The following is a 14,310-nucleotide window of genomic DNA, read 5'->3' on the forward strand; positions in this document are numbered from 1 at the left end:
CCCCCTGAACCCTTTTCCCCTGCCCACACACCCCTTTTCTCCTCACCCCACCAGGGTAGGGGTCATGCCACCATTCAGGATCCCCCCTCCTCAACACCCCCCCACCCAGGATCTCTGGGACCCCCCAATGCGCCCACCTTCTCCTCCCTTATTACCCCTACCCTGCACCCCTTCTCCAAGCCCCCCCCCCCAAACCTCACAGGGCTGGGTGTGGGGGAGGATCCCAGCACCTCATTCATGGAGGTGGGAGGGGGGGGGAAGGAATGGATGCTTGGGTCAGGTCCCCCCACTCCCCATCAGGGGTTTGGGGGGCCACCCCAGCATGGGGGGGTGCCTAGCGGGGGTCTCCCTTTGCTTGCAGAGCCGAGCGGGAGTGATCTTGGGTAGCGCGCGAGGGAGCCGGCGGGGACCGTCCTGGGCGCAGGCAGGTGGAGGATGAACGGCGAAGCCGAGTGCCCTGCAGACTTGGAAATGACAGCTCCCAAAAACCAAGGTGAGCCCCCCCCTACTCCACTGGGGGTCCTATGGGAATACTGCTGCCACATTTGGAAAAAAAAACCCAACAACCCAACCACAAAAAAACCCCAAAACCAACCAAAAAACCTCAGGGCAGCCCTTTTGTCCAAGGGATGGAGGAGCCGCGATGGGGAGCGGATTTGCCTCTCCCGATCCCGGCTCTGCCACAGGGGATCACGCACACGTGTGCGAGCGCGCGGATGCACGCGCCGGTGTGCCGGCAGCCCCTCTGGCCCCGGCGAAGGGCGGCTGCTGGCTCGCGGCGTCAGGGATGCTCTTTTTGGGTGGCTGGTGTTTTGGCTGGGGCCGGGGGGTGGGGGGGAGCTGGCACAAAGAGGTGCTGCCTTTGCTGTTCACATCTGGGCTGCATTAAAAGCCGAGCCGTTACCTTGGGCCTCCGGCTTCCAGACCCCGAGATGACATCAGAGGTTCAGCTTTTATTGGAAAAGGGGGAGGAAAACAAGAAAAAAGGGACATTTTATTTGGGGCAGCCCGCCTGGGCAGCGGGGCTTTGCTAACCCACCACCTGAAAACTCCCCGGGTTCCCCCCAAACCCTGGGGACCACGGTCCAGCCCCTCTCGCCCTCCTGGTCCCCCCGTCTTTTCTCCCTTGCCGCAGTCGGTTTGTTGCCCCGAGCGAACCCGGCTGGAGCACGTGTCCTTCGCCGGGTCTTTAGATGGATTTAATTACACCGGGGCAGCTTTCCTAATATAGACCCGGCCCGGCCGATGCCAGGAGAGCTGGGGATAAATCGGTCCCCGGGCACAGACAACCCCATTCATCTTGGCGGGTGAACTCCGCAATTCCGGCATTTTTTGGCAAACCCCAGCTGGAGGGAACGGGGATGGAGGGGTAGGGGGGCTGAGTGTGGGGTTCCCGTTGTCCCCACCCTGCTGCCGGCAAGGGTTTTGGGGAGGTTTCTTACATATTCCTGTGGGCTGTGGTTATTTTGGCTGTCTGCCAGCTGGGGGGGTCATGCAGGGCCAAAAGTCTCGAGGCATGCCTGCGTTGGAGGGGGGAAACTGAGGCACGGGGCTTGTCGATGGGGGCAAGTTTGGGGGGGTCTCAACCCCTTCTCCCTACCCACTTGATTTTTATGGCCATGCTGCTTTCGGTTATTTTTCCTGATTTCTGCAAGTAAAGTCAGCACCAACTTCATGGCCCGATTCTGTGTCGTTGGTCCTTGCCGGGGGGAGGTCTGGAAAGTGGATGGGAAAAACAGGAAGACAAAATTTTGGGTTCGGTGCCCCCCCAGCTCTGATCCCCCGCTGAGGCACTGTGGGGATTGGGGGTTTCCTGTCTCTTTTCTTCCTTTGTGACATTTTGGGGCTCTGAAGTTGGGCGCGTGGAGACACATCCCAAGCTGCTGGGCTCCCTGCTTTATGGGGGGGGGGCTCTTTCCACTTCCCCCACCGCAATTAATCCCTAATGGACCTGATGAAGTAACTACGGAGACAGGCTGGATCCCAAACTGTTCTGCCTCAACCCCCTAACCTGACAGGTCCGGGAGGCGAAATGGGGTGGGGGGACAGGTCCTGGCCACGCTCCCCCTGCCTGGCTGCAGGTCTCATGTGTCCTTTAACATCCCTCGCTCGGATTTGGGGTTATGGGGGTGGGTTTGCCCTTCACCGGACTGATGCGGAGGCAGGAGGCAGAGATGGTGTTTCTGTGTGTATTGAGTTTGAGCAGAGGGAGAGCTGCAGCCGGGTATTTCTGGGAGCTTGTTTTCATTCCTGGGGACGGAGGGCGAGAGATGCTTCCCTCAAATCCATGAACGGCTGCACTCTTCCCTGTCTCGCCAGGAGGCTCTGTGTCCCTTAGGCAGCTCCGAACGCCCCAGTCTTTGCCCAGCAGTGATGTGGGGCAGGGGATGCCATGGAGAGCCAGTTCCCATGCCCGGGGAGCCCTTGGGCTTGGCTGCCCGTCCCGGGCTGAAGCAGATAGGGCTGCGTGGGCGTGCAGCTTGGGGCTCTGCTCCTCCTCCAGCCCGTCCCTGGGGACCTCTCTTTCCGCTCCCAGGGCCCACTGCTTTTCCCCAGGGCCACCCATCTTTGCAGAGCACCCAGGGCTTCCTCTCCCCAGCTCGGTGTGGCAGCTCGGAGCAGAGAGCCCGGCAGAGGAATTGCCCTCGTGAGGAAGCAGTCCCAAAGTTGGTGCTGGATGGGGCATTTGGTGCTGGGATATCCTGCCTGCTGCCTGTCCCGACACGGGGCTGCTGCCCTTCCCGGCCTCCCGGTTGCTCCAGGCTCCCCGGCTTTGCCATGTGCCTGTCCCGCCATCCCAGCAGCTTGTCTGTACAGGAGCTGAGGACGCTCCTCCCAGCAGCTTGGGGGATGTTGGGGTGGCATAACCATTACCCCTGCACCATCAGGGACCATGCTGCAAAACAGGGGGGCTGTGCTGGGCTCTGCCCCTTCTCTGCTTTGTGGTCTCTGAGCTTTGACCTTGGCAGAGGTCACCATGGAGCTAGATCCCCAGGTAATGGCAAGGCTCTCCAAGTTGAAGGAAAAGCGGTGCTGGCGGGTTTCCCATTGCTCCAGACACAACTTTTCCACTTAGAAAGTGCGTTTCCCTGTTTCCTCCTTGGCTGGAGAGCACGTCGCTCCTGTCTTGCTCCGCAAGGCTTCACTCCCGTGCGTAGGAAATAGCCCTCTGCTCCCGCGTGGCAGAGCCATCGCCTTATCTGATAGTGTACAGGGATGAGCGAGTCTCTCTGGTTTGCACCGAGTGGATTTTCTAGCTTTGCCCGGATTGTTTTGGCCCGTAGAAAGTTGCTCGAGGGTGATGGAAACAGCCACATCCCTTTGATCTTTAATCTCGAGAGGCGGCATGTGGAGATTACGTGTCCCGGCGTGTGGGCCGGAGCTGCACGCCGGGAGCTGTAGTCCCCGTGTCCTGCCGGGAAGGCTGTCTGCCCGTCGCTGCTGCTAAGCCTGTTTCTTTGCTGCTCAGACCGCTGGTCTCAGGAGGACATGCTGACTCTGCTGGAGTGCATGAAGAATAATCTGCCCTCCAACGACGGGAGCAAGTTTAAAACCACCGAGTCCCACCTGGATTGGGAGAAAGTGGCTTTCAAGGACTTCTCAGGGGAGATGTGCAAGATGAAGTGGATGGAGATTTCTAATGAGGTAACCAACAGCCGCACGAGGCTCGGAGGGGTCTCTGTGAGAGGGACCGAGCATCCCAGTGACCTCCCAGGGCTGTTTGAATCGCTCAAGTTCGGCGCCTGGAGTCCTCGGCCCTTAGTGCCGATACCATCCCACTGCCGTCGGCATCGCGAACCCCTCGGAGGCGCTGGGATGGGTCGTTTGCGCAGTGGCATTACGAAACCCTGTGGGTTTATGCCCTGCCGAGCGTGGCTTGGTGCCGAGCGGGTATCTGCCCTGTCCCCCACGCGCAGCCTGTTCACGTTTGTGGCCCTTCATTACCCCGCAGGTGAGGAAGTTTCGGACACTCACGGAGCTCATTATGGATGCCGAAGAGCACGTGAAGAATCCTTACAAGGGCAAAAAGCTCAAGGTATCAGACAGGAATTGGGGTCAGTCCCTAAAGGGGAACCTCTCCCTTCCCTGGGATGGGGGGCTGTCACCCATGTGGCACCCCAGACCCATGTGGCTCTACACCAGAGCCCCTGCAGGCACCTCACCACCCGTAATCCCTGCGGCTGGCTGCCCAAGGCTCCGGAGGCCACGGGCTCTGGGTCCGGGCCAAGTCCAGGGTACATTTAATATGGTTGGCTGTATTGCTGGCAGCCTGCATCCAAGTTTAGCACCAGGGGGGCCGGGAAGCTGCCATCCTATTCCTGGACTGCCGGGTTGGGTGGGGTGCTGGTTTCGGCCAGGTGGCCCCAGGGCAGCCGATGCTTTACCACCAGCCATCCCCACGAGGTGGGTCCCGTCCCTTCCTCATGCCTCAGTTTCCCCTCTTGCAGCACAACTCCTCTGTGCCAACGGCTCTGAATGGCTGGAGGCTGCTCCTGAAGTACCCAGCCCTGGGATATTGTAGTTCCTGGGGAAGACAGCCCTTGTTCCCAGCGTTTTTCCCCCCTTGCCTGCAAAGCCGGGGTGTTCCCATGTCAGGGAGCTGGATGACCAGTGGAACTGGATGGAGGCAGGTCTCCCCTAGTACTGGCGGGAGCTGGGAGCCGGCGGGTTTTGGCTGTGCTCTCTGCACTCAGTGTCTGCCGCTCTGCTGTCTCCTCAGAAACACCCCGACTTCCCCAAGAAGCCCCTGACTCCCTATTTCCGCTTCTTCATGGAGAAGCGGGCCAAATATGCCAAGCTTCACCCTGAAATGAGCAACCTGGATCTCACGAAGATCCTGTCCAAGAAATACAAGGAGCTTCCCGAGAAGAAAAAGGTACGAGGGGGGAGTCAGCAAGCCCCTTCCCACTTGTGTGCCTCTGCGTGCTGGGCTCTGCCTACCCAGCTCTCCCAGTAAAACCAGCAGAGCCCAGCCTCTACCTGGTGGGGGTTTAATCTGGCTCTAGATGGGAGAAACCCCGGGTGCTTGTTTAGTCCTGTCAGACCAGTAAGACTTCCTTTCCTTTTCCTGTCCTGGTTCCCAGGATCTGTGGGGTGGAGGCTGGCTGGGTCCGTCCATTGGTCCGTCTCTTCCAGACAGACCTGGATGGTGACTTTGCTGTTGGGTGGATCTGTATTTAACACTGGGGTTAAATCACACGCCCCACTGTGGCCGCCCTGTCTGAGCGAGGGATGGAGGGTCAGGCTCTGCTCCAAGCCATGGCAGATGCTGGGAGGAGAGCTGCCCATCTCACCTCCAGCTCTGGAGGTGGCCTTGGGCTTGGCCAGAGCCTGGGCAGGTGTTTTAGGTGCCCCAACTCTCAGTCTGGGTGGATTTACCACCAGCAGGAGAAGTCCAGGGCACAAGGTCCTACTGTGCCCTCTTGCCCAGGGCTGCTCGGGTGCAGGGAGAGGGGGGAGATGCTGCTTCTGAATCCCTGGGCAGGCTGGAAACGCTGAGCTGGGAGCTGCAGGACCAGTCTGATGGGCTGGAGAGCCCTCGAGGCCCTTTGGGGGTGGTGGGGTGCCCAGCCGGCAGGGTTGACAGGGATGTATCTGGCTGCCCGTTCCCTGGTGCTGGCATCCCTCTCCACCTCCCTGGTGGCTTTGTGTCCCCAGATGAAATACATCCAGGACTTCCAGCGAGAGAAGCAGGAGTTTGAGAGGAACCTGGCGAGGTTCAGGTGAGCGGGCAGCCCCCCCGCGTTTCCCCGGGCCCCTCCAGGCAGACCCAGTCTCTCCTCCTGCGTGTAGCTCACAGAGGAAGCCCTGATGGGTGTTGCAGCTTGAAGGCAGAAGGGAGGGGGGGATGCTGAAAAAAAGAGCAAGGAAAAGGTATCTGAGAGCAGCCCTCCAGCTGGGAGACTGGGCGAGGGGGAGAGAGCAGAGGACTAGCCACGCTCTGGGGGTTAGGGTCTGCAAGGGGAGGACAGGAGCCCTGCCACTGCACTGTTAAAAGCTGAAGCGACCACCCCGTTGCCCCCAGACCTTCCTTTTGAACCCGGTCACTGTGACCCAGGTGGATCCTGGCATTCCCGATGACCTGCTGCTGCTCCAGGGATGCAGCCCAACCCGGCACATTAAAGGGGATGCTTGTAGCTGATGCTCCCCCAGGAGGGGCAGACCTGAATCTCTCCTAAAACCCTCCTACTCTTTCTGGGGACACCCCCCAGTGTCTGAGCCCATGGAGGCTCAGCCCTGTAGTGACGGTTACCCCTTAGCGGAGAGGTTTAGGGGGTGCTCTCCTTCCACCTGCAACCTCTGTAACACTGTCCCTTCCCCGCCTCCCTGCCGGGTAAAGGGAAGATCACCCGGATCTCATCCAGAATGCCAAGAAATCTGACGTCCCTGAAAAACCCAAGACCCCCCAGCAACTGTGGTACAACCACGAGAAGAAGATCTACTTGAAAGTGCGTCCAGATGTGAGTACGGTGGGTGGGAGTGCGTGTGAGTGTGAGTGTTGAGGGGTCCTCTACCCCGCTGCTGGGGGGAGAGGAGGGGGAAATGAGAGAAGCATTTTAGGGGGGGGACGGGATGGAAGACATCGCTAGAAGCTCCCAGCAGTCTGGATGGAGGTAAGAAAGGGCTCTGCACATCTGGAAGAGGCTCAGGGGCACAGACCCCACTTTTTGCCTGCAGTCGAAGGGGTGACCACAGTCTTGAGTCAGGGCAGGAAAGATTTCCAGCACAGACATCCACCTCTGGCCATGCCCCACACTCGCACGCACCCCCTTCCCTGGCCATGAGCTCAGCTCACAGCCATTCCACGGCCCCAGCTGGGTGCCGCTGGGACAAGATGGCGGGCCACACTATTTTTGCCTTTTTGAATTTTTTTTTTCCCTCTTCTTTTTTTGGATTTTACCCCTCTGCCCTCACCTCTGGCTTTGGGTTTTCAGGCCACCACGAAGGAGGTGAAAGAGTCGCTGGGCAAGCAGTGGTCTCAACTCTCGGATAAAAAGAGGCTGAAATGGATTCATAAGGCCCTGGAACAGCGGAAGGAGTATGAGGTAGGGAGCAGCCTCACCCATTCCCCTCCACACTCGTCCCTACGTTCACTCTGAGCCACTCTGCCTCCCGGCTGCAGCCACCGGCAGCTAGCCAGCCTCACCCGATAGCCAGCGTGGGGGTTCAGCCAGATCCCTGCAGGTCCCTAGTGAGTCTGAGCCCTGCCTCCTCCAGTGATGCTTGGGGAAGGGAGAAGTACCCCTGGGGAGATGGTTAGGGCAATGGTTGGCTTCTCTTTCCTCCTCCTCCGGCCCCCAGCCAGGCGGGGATTGGAGCCCCTCTCCTCATTGCTCTCCGTCCTTTGCAGGAGATCATGCGTGACTACATCCAGAAGCACCCCGAGCTGAACATCAGTGAGGAGGGCATCACCCGCTCCACTCTCACCAAGGCTGAGCGCCAGCTCAAGGACAAGTTTGATGGACGACCCACAAAGCCACCTCCGTGAGTCCTGTCCCTCCCCGTCTGGGTGCGAGAGAGGTGTCCGTCTCTGAGCTATCACTTCAGGCTCGTGGCCAGCTCGGGTGGATGCTGGTTTTTGCTAACGAGGAAACTGGGCCTCTGCCTGGCTTTGAGAGCCCCAGTCATTTCTGGGACCATGGGCATGGGCTGTCAATGATCCCATTAAACTGGTCCTTAAATATACATTAAATATACATTTGCAGAGAATCTGAGCGAGGTTTATGGTGATGCTGCGTGCTCCGGGTTAGGGGGTAATCCAACCCCTAGCTTCCCTAAAATGCAGACAGCTCTGGCACAGCACTTCACTGCCCGGTGCAACCCAGAGGGCAGCTGGGGGGTCTTGTGGGGGATTTTAGCACCCAGCCAGCTCCGCAGAGGGGACATGAGCGGGGCAGGTTGTCCCTAATGCTGGGTCCCTCTGTTGGTTGCAGGAATAGCTACTCCCTGTACTGCGCAGAGCTGATGGCCAACATGAAAGACGTGCCCAGCACTGAGCGGATGGTGCTGTGCAGCCAGCAGTGGAAGCTGCTCTCCCAGAAAGAAAAGGACGCGTACCACAAAAAGTGTGATCAGGTGGGTGGCCGAGGATGGACAGACGGGGGGACAGGCAGGTTGGCAGCAGTTCTATGGGGAGGGAGGAGTAGGATGGGAGAGCTTGGGCTACAAATCTTGCTGGAAGTGAGCCCCTCACCCTTCCTCAGTGCCTGTTCTTGTTGTCTTGACCACAAATTTCCCCTGAAGTCCTCGATCACCTCTCTGGGTCCTCTCTCCCCCCATCCATGAGTGTGGGACCAGCAGATGGTCCGGGTGGGGGGATGCTGTTGCAGAGGGGGCTGAGGCCGGGTTGAGGAATGCACAAGGCAGGGATGGGGCAGGGGATCTTTGTGTAACCACAAGTCTCCATCTCCCTCCAGAAAAAGAAAGACTACGAGATTGAGCTCCTCCGCTTCCTGGAGGTAAGTGATGTGGGGGTGCCTTGGCCATTGGGTGCTGGAGACCCCGAATGCAGGGAGGGAGCCATGCCAGGGGCTGAGATGGGTTAAACGAGGGCTGCACTGATGCTGCCCTCTCCTGCTCCCCCCAAAACATGGCTGGAACCAGCCATGGGTGCTGTGCAGAGGCATTTGCACATATTCTTGACCCTTCCTCAGCTGCCCTAATGCCTGACCCAGTGTCTTCGAGTTGGGCACTGGGAGTGGGGACGGGCCCCCCCAGCCGGGAGGGGAAGTCAGGGGTGAGCAGAGGGCTGGTACCGGAGGAGGGGTTGCCATCAGCAGCTGCGGCTGTGCAGGCAGCAGCGAGTCTCTCGCTTCCTTCCCTTGGATGGGGTGTAGGCGGGGGGAGCCGCACCGAAGCCGTCCCAGCACCGTGCTCGGCCCCCGGGCGGACGTGACGTGGCCCCGGCTGCTTCTGCAAGGGCAGGGGGTGGAAAACCCAGGGGTGCGCCCGGGTCTGGGCACCTGCCTGCCCTGCCTTTGTGGAGAGGAAGCAGACGAGACTAAGCCTGGGAGGGGACAGAGCTGGGGAAGAGGGATGTTGCCTGGCAGGGGGGGTGACACAGGCATGGGGACCCCCAGGCTGCACACCTAGGCTTGCAGTACCTGATGTTGGTCCTGGCTGGGGTGGCTTTTGGATCAGGACAACTGAGTGCATTAGCTCCCCCTCCCCAGTGTCCCTATTCCCTGGTTGCATCAAAGCCTCATTAGCGTCAGGCCATCTAACTGTGTCTCTCCTCCTGTGCCACCCAGAGCCTGCCCGAGGAGGAGCAGCAGCGGGTGCTAGGCGAGGAGAAGATGCTGGGCAGCAACCGGAAAGGGGCGACAAGTCCTGCATCCAAAAAGTCCTCACCAGAGACTGGCAAGGTGAGAGCGGCAACTGGAGAGATGGGGCAGCATGTGCCAGAGACATGGGATGGGGTTGCTGACATCTCAGGGTGCTTTGAGGGCTTCATTCCTTTGTTCTTTCACCATGTTTTTCCTGGGGTTGGAGGCTACCAGTGTCAGGCAGGTCCCTCTGTTGGCTTGCCCCCGCCCACGGCCCCGTGTCCTTCCCACAGGCCAGCTCAGAGAAGCCCAAACGACCCATCTCCGCCATGTTCATCTTCTCGGAGGAGAAGCGGAAGCAGCTGCAGGAGGAGCGGCCGGAGCTGTCGGAGAGCGAGCTGACCCGGCTCCTGGCCCGCATGTGGAATGACCTCTCCGAGAAGAAGAAGGTTGGCATTCCCCGACCCTTCTCCTCCATCCCTGTCTCTGCTGCTCCTTTGGGCATCTCTGGGAGTCCGGGGGATGCTCCCTGTCTTTGTCCTGTTGCAAGGGGCTTTGCTCGCCCCCGGGCACCGCAGCTGGGGAATGATTGTCCCCAGGAGCATCACAGCTCCAGCGAGCCATCACCCAGGCGCTGGTGTCGGCACCGATGGGTGCCGCCAGCTGTTCTCTCTCCCTCTCGTGACCTGGTGGGTCAAAACCCAGCAGCTTAAGAAACCTTGGAGGGTCCTTGAGCCTCAGTTTAAAGGCTTGATGGTTTTCCAGGCAGGGAGAAATCCTGAGACGTGGGTGTGTGTGGTGGGGGGCTGCTGCAGCTACTGTGGGGACAGCACTGGGGGAAGCTGCAGTGTCTTGCTGCCTGCCCTCCTGGTGCTTGGTGGCCGGGGGCTTATGCCCGGGTGGCCGTGCTGCCCCTTCACCCCTGCCGTGCACCCCTGTGCAGGCCAAGTACAAAGCGCGGGAGGCAGCAATGAAGGCGCAGTCAGAGAAGAAGCACGGCTCAGATAAAGAAGAGCGTGGGAAGCTGCCCGAGTCTCCCAAGACAGCTGAGGAGATCTGGCAACAGAGCGTCATCGGAGACTACCTGGCTCGTTTCAAGGTGAGGAGTGGGCCGGGAAAGAAGCTGGAAGTGGGATCATCACTCCCACCAGTAGGAATTGTCTTGCACCTTCTCCCCTGCTTTCACACCCGAGGCAATGGGTTGGGACTGGGAGTCATGGCGGGGACAGGGGTCACAGCAAGGGAGTGGGTACCTCACGGTCCTTGGCAGAGGCAGCGGTAGCACCCCGGCATCCTGGGTGCATCTAATGTGATGGTGGGGTCTGTGCCACAGAACGACCGGGGGAAGGCGCTGAAGGCCATGGAGGCCACTTGGAACAACATGGAGAAGAAGGAGAAGCTGATGTGGATCAAGAAAGCGGCAGAGGATCAGAAGCGATACGAGGTGGGTCCCTGTTCCTTCCTGCCCCCCACCATGCCCCCGCAGCCGGCACTGCCCATGTTTCCCTGACACGTCTTTCTCCTCTGGCTCAGAGGGAGCTGAGCGAGATGCGGGCCCCTCCGTGCTCCACCAACTCCGCCAAGAAAATGAAGTTCCAGGGAGAGCCGAAGAAACCCCCCATGTGAGTACCTGGGGTCTGGGGTCTGAAAAGTTGGATCTGGCTGGGCAAGTGGGCTAGTGCAAAAGAGCCTGGAGCAGCCCCGGGGTGGAAGGAGTGTGGGCTTGGACCATGGTGGGGATGGATGGTGGTTAGTGTGGGCTGCTTGTGGATGCCTCGGTTCTTCGTGCATGCCATCTGATCTGGTCTCTGCGCTCCCCCCTTGCAGGAACGGTTACCAGAAGTTCTCCCAGGAGCTGCTGTCAAACGGGGAGCTGAACCACCTCCCACTGAAGGAGCGGATGGTGGAGATTGGCAGCCGCTGGCAGCGCATCTCCCAGGGCCAGAAGGACCACTACAAAAAGCTGGCAGAGGAGCAGCAGAAACAGTACAAGGTGCACCTCGACATCTGGCTCAAGGTGAGGGCTGAGCCCCGATGCCTGGTGGGGGGAACTGAGGGGCTCTGGGGTCGGTTGTTGTTGTGGATGCTTGGTGTGGTCTCTGCTCACAGCCTTCCTCTGGGAACCACCATCTCCAGACCCTTTTTTGGCATTTTACAACTTAAAGGACCTTTAAAAAAATATATGTAGGGAGTGCCCCGTGCTAGAGTCCTTCCCCGCACCGTCCCCTACTCCATGCCTGCCCAGCCCTCCCTGTGCCCTGACTGTCTCCTCTGTCTCTGCAGAGCCTCTCGCCCCAGGAGCGGGCTGCCTACAAGGAACACACTTCCAATGTGAGTATCCACCCGGAACCGCCGTGGAGGGGGACCTGGGGGCTTGGGGCTGGGCTGGGATCAGCCCTGGGTGAGGTTGGGATGTGCAGAAGGTGAGCTGAGCTCAGGACAGCCCCTCAAAGGGATTCACCCCTGTAGCAGCTTGGCAGTGGGATTTTCTCCGTGCCACGCACTGGGAAGGAGCTGAGCTCAAGCCTTGCAGCTCTAAATGGTTTTGCTTTGTTCCCCCCCGCTGCAGAAACGCAAAAGCATAGGGAAGATCCGGGGTCCCAACCCCAAGATGAAGCCAACGATGCAGTCCAAGTCGGTGAGTGTGTGATGGCTGTGCTGCGCACTGGGGATACCCAGCACCCTCCTTCCTGGGGAGGGTGTCCCGGGGGGGGACCCAGACCTCTTATTTGAGGCATCCCAGGTGCTTTCTGCTGCCTGCCCGTTCCTTGAGGCAATAAACCAAGGGCCCTCCCCAAATCTGTGCTCAAAACCCACCCAGGTCTGATTTTGCCCCCCTGCAGTCTACGACATCCCCTTGCACCCACTCTGGGAGCCTTTTGGGGCCGTTTGTAACATAAATGGGGAAAAGGCTTCCACACAAGGTGTGGGGTAGGAGCCACCTGATCCCGCTTGGTGGACGGAGGAACCCAAAGGCTGATGGCCAAGGATGGGGTGGTGCACCCATGGGTGCTGGTTTCCCGGGGTGCCCGCCTGCGACCAACCCCCTCCCGCCCTGCAGGAGTCAGAGGACGATGACGAAGAGGAAGAGGAGGAAGAAGATGACGATGAAGATGAGGACGACGACGACGACAACGGTGACTCGTCAGAGGAAGGCGGCGACTCCTCAGAGTCCAGCAGCGAGGAGGAGAGCGAAGACGGGGATGAGGTGAGGCTGCGGTGCGTGCCCTGGGGAGGGCGGCGGGGCCGTCCCGGGCCCCGCTCCGCTCCCGTACCGCTCGCTTTGCCCCCCCTCCCCGCCCTCACCCACCTCCGGGGCTGGGGGGCATCCGCACCCGGGCTCAGATAGGACCATGGCGGAAGAGCTCCCGGGAAGCGGGGGGACACGGGGAGGCGAAGGGGAACGGGATATCCCCCCCACCCCAACCCGCCCGGCATCCCCGGGGGGGGTGCGAGGAGCAGCCGCGGGGCGTAGTTAGGAGCAGCCTCGGGACGTAGAGGTGCGGGTTGTGCAGAGCCCCCAGTGAGCAGAGAAAAATCTCCTGTCTTTTTCCTGGTGGAGATACTGAGTCTGGTCTCGGCTCCGTTTGCGCCAGTGTGAATGCCGAGTAAGTCACCAGAGTCAAAGTTTTACACCGGTGCAACTGAAATCAGACTATGCTGGATGGCGCTGGGGCCAGAAACCGTGTCCGTGCCTTGTGCTCGCCACCGGACAGGTGAGGTGTTTCGACCCCCTCGTTGGTCTCAGCTCACGCCTCTTCCTTCCCTGGCTTTAGAGGGGGGAAACTGAGGCACGAGGCGGGTCGGGTACCCTACCTCGGATCGTGTAGCGAGGCAGTGGCAGAGGTGAGGGTAGGACCCCCGCGCGCTGCTCCGGCACGCTCCCCACCCCAGCAACCCCCGAGCTGAGCCCTTGCAAACTCACTTCTGCCCCACGTCCCTCCTCCATCCCCCTCCACCCTGGGGTGGCAGCAGTGGGAGGGATGGGGTTGCAAACCCCCCTTCTGTGGGGAACACCCCCCCCCCCCCCCGTGCCGCAGCGGGGAGGGTGAGCCAGGGGACCAGGGGGAGATGATGGACGGCAGCCGGGGCCCCCAGCCCTGCCGCTAACCCCCCGGTCCTCTCTGCCATCCCCCCCCCACCCCACCTCCCCAGAACGACGAGGATGACGAGGACGAGGATGATGAAGATGAGGACGACAACGACTCGGAGGGCAGCAGCAGTTCCTCCTCCTCCTCGGGGGACTCCTCCGACTCCGACTCCAACTGATCCGGCCAAGCTCTTAGTAACGTCGTTCGGTTTCTCGGTTTCGGTCCCAAATCCCCCTCCTAGCCCCCCAAAACCCCTTCTTCCTCTTCCTCCTGCCCCTCCTGGTGAGCCACAGCCCCCCACGGGACCCCCCCAACCCGGGGAGCGGGGGCCGGAGGGACCCCTCCGCCGAGCTCACACTACGGAGGGGGAGCCAGGGGCCGCTCCCCCCCGGGCCAGGGGGAGAGAAGGGGGCAAGCCCCCCTGTCCCTCCCACCCCTTCTTTACTCTCCCCTTACTGAGGGAGGGGAAGCGATTTTTTTTTTTTTTTTTTTTTTTTTTTTGAGATTTCATTATTTTTGGAGGGTCGCCCTGTCCTCGCCCCCTTCATACCCTCGCTACCAGCTCCGGACTTTATAGAAAGAAAACAAAAACACGCAGGAAAAAAAAAAACCCACAACCCCTCCCCCCCCCCTTTTTTTTTATTAAAAAACCCCACAAATGGAAAAAAAAAAACAAAACCCACCCCCCCGCGCAGACCCTCCCGTCCTGCCCCAGGCAGCGGGCGCGGAGCATGAGCCGAGTTGCTCAGGACTCAGCCGTTGGGACAATATCTCTTCCCCCACCCCCCTGCTCTCTGCGCACCCCCCCTGGCGTCTCGGGGGGAGGGGGCCCCCCCCAAACCCCCCCCCAGACTCTGCCACCTTGTACAGTCTGGAAGCTGCACCGGGAGCTCACCGGGACCTCCGCATCCACGGCACTTGGGAGCGCCGGCCACGGACCGTGACCACCCGGC

General features: G+C 60.4%; 2 protein-coding genes across 9 annotated transcripts in view; both read left to right on the forward strand.

The window, feature by feature from the left end:
• The first annotated feature begins 357 nt into the window (after positions 1-357).
• UBTF (upstream binding transcription factor, RNA polymerase I) lies at positions 358-13,815 on the forward strand. 8 transcript variants are annotated; one of them, XM_010561414.1, is made up of 21 exons: positions 358-493; positions 3,470-3,645; positions 3,953-4,036; positions 4,721-4,876; positions 5,659-5,723; positions 6,341-6,470; positions 6,936-7,046; positions 7,352-7,485; positions 7,935-8,076; positions 8,418-8,459; positions 9,252-9,365; positions 9,560-9,715; positions 10,210-10,365; positions 10,600-10,710; positions 10,800-10,888; positions 11,094-11,283; positions 11,550-11,597; positions 11,836-11,904; positions 12,328-12,474; positions 12,863-12,982; positions 13,422-13,815. In XM_010561414.1, exons 1-21 carry the CDS (start codon positions 436-438, stop codon positions 13,533-13,535), a joined length of 2,412 nt encoding a protein of 803 aa, XP_010559716.1. In that variant the 5' UTR covers positions 358-435; the 3' UTR covers positions 13,536-13,815. The 8 variants fall into 8 exon arrangements, with proteins under 8 accessions (XP_010559716.1, XP_010559717.1, XP_010559720.1 ...); XM_010561415.1 differs by having other exon boundaries at positions 6,341-6,461; XM_010561418.1 differs by lacking the exon at positions 12,863-12,982.
• A 273-nt stretch (positions 13,816-14,088) lies between these two features.
• Positions 14,089-14,310, forward strand: part of ATXN7L3 (ataxin 7-like 3) — a 9,193-nt gene continuing 8,971 nt past the window's right edge. The window contains 1 exon segment of the mRNA XM_010561453.1: positions 14,089-14,115. Within this exon segment, the coding sequence (XP_010559755.1) occupies positions 14,089-14,115 (27 nt within the window).

The sequence above is a fragment of the Haliaeetus leucocephalus genome, unplaced genomic scaffold (assembly GCF_000737465.1).
Source record: "Haliaeetus leucocephalus isolate CR32 unplaced genomic scaffold, Haliaeetus_leucocephalus-4.0 Scaffold144, whole genome shotgun sequence".
In the NCBI taxonomy this organism is placed as follows: domain Eukaryota; kingdom Metazoa; phylum Chordata; class Aves; order Accipitriformes; family Accipitridae; genus Haliaeetus; species Haliaeetus leucocephalus.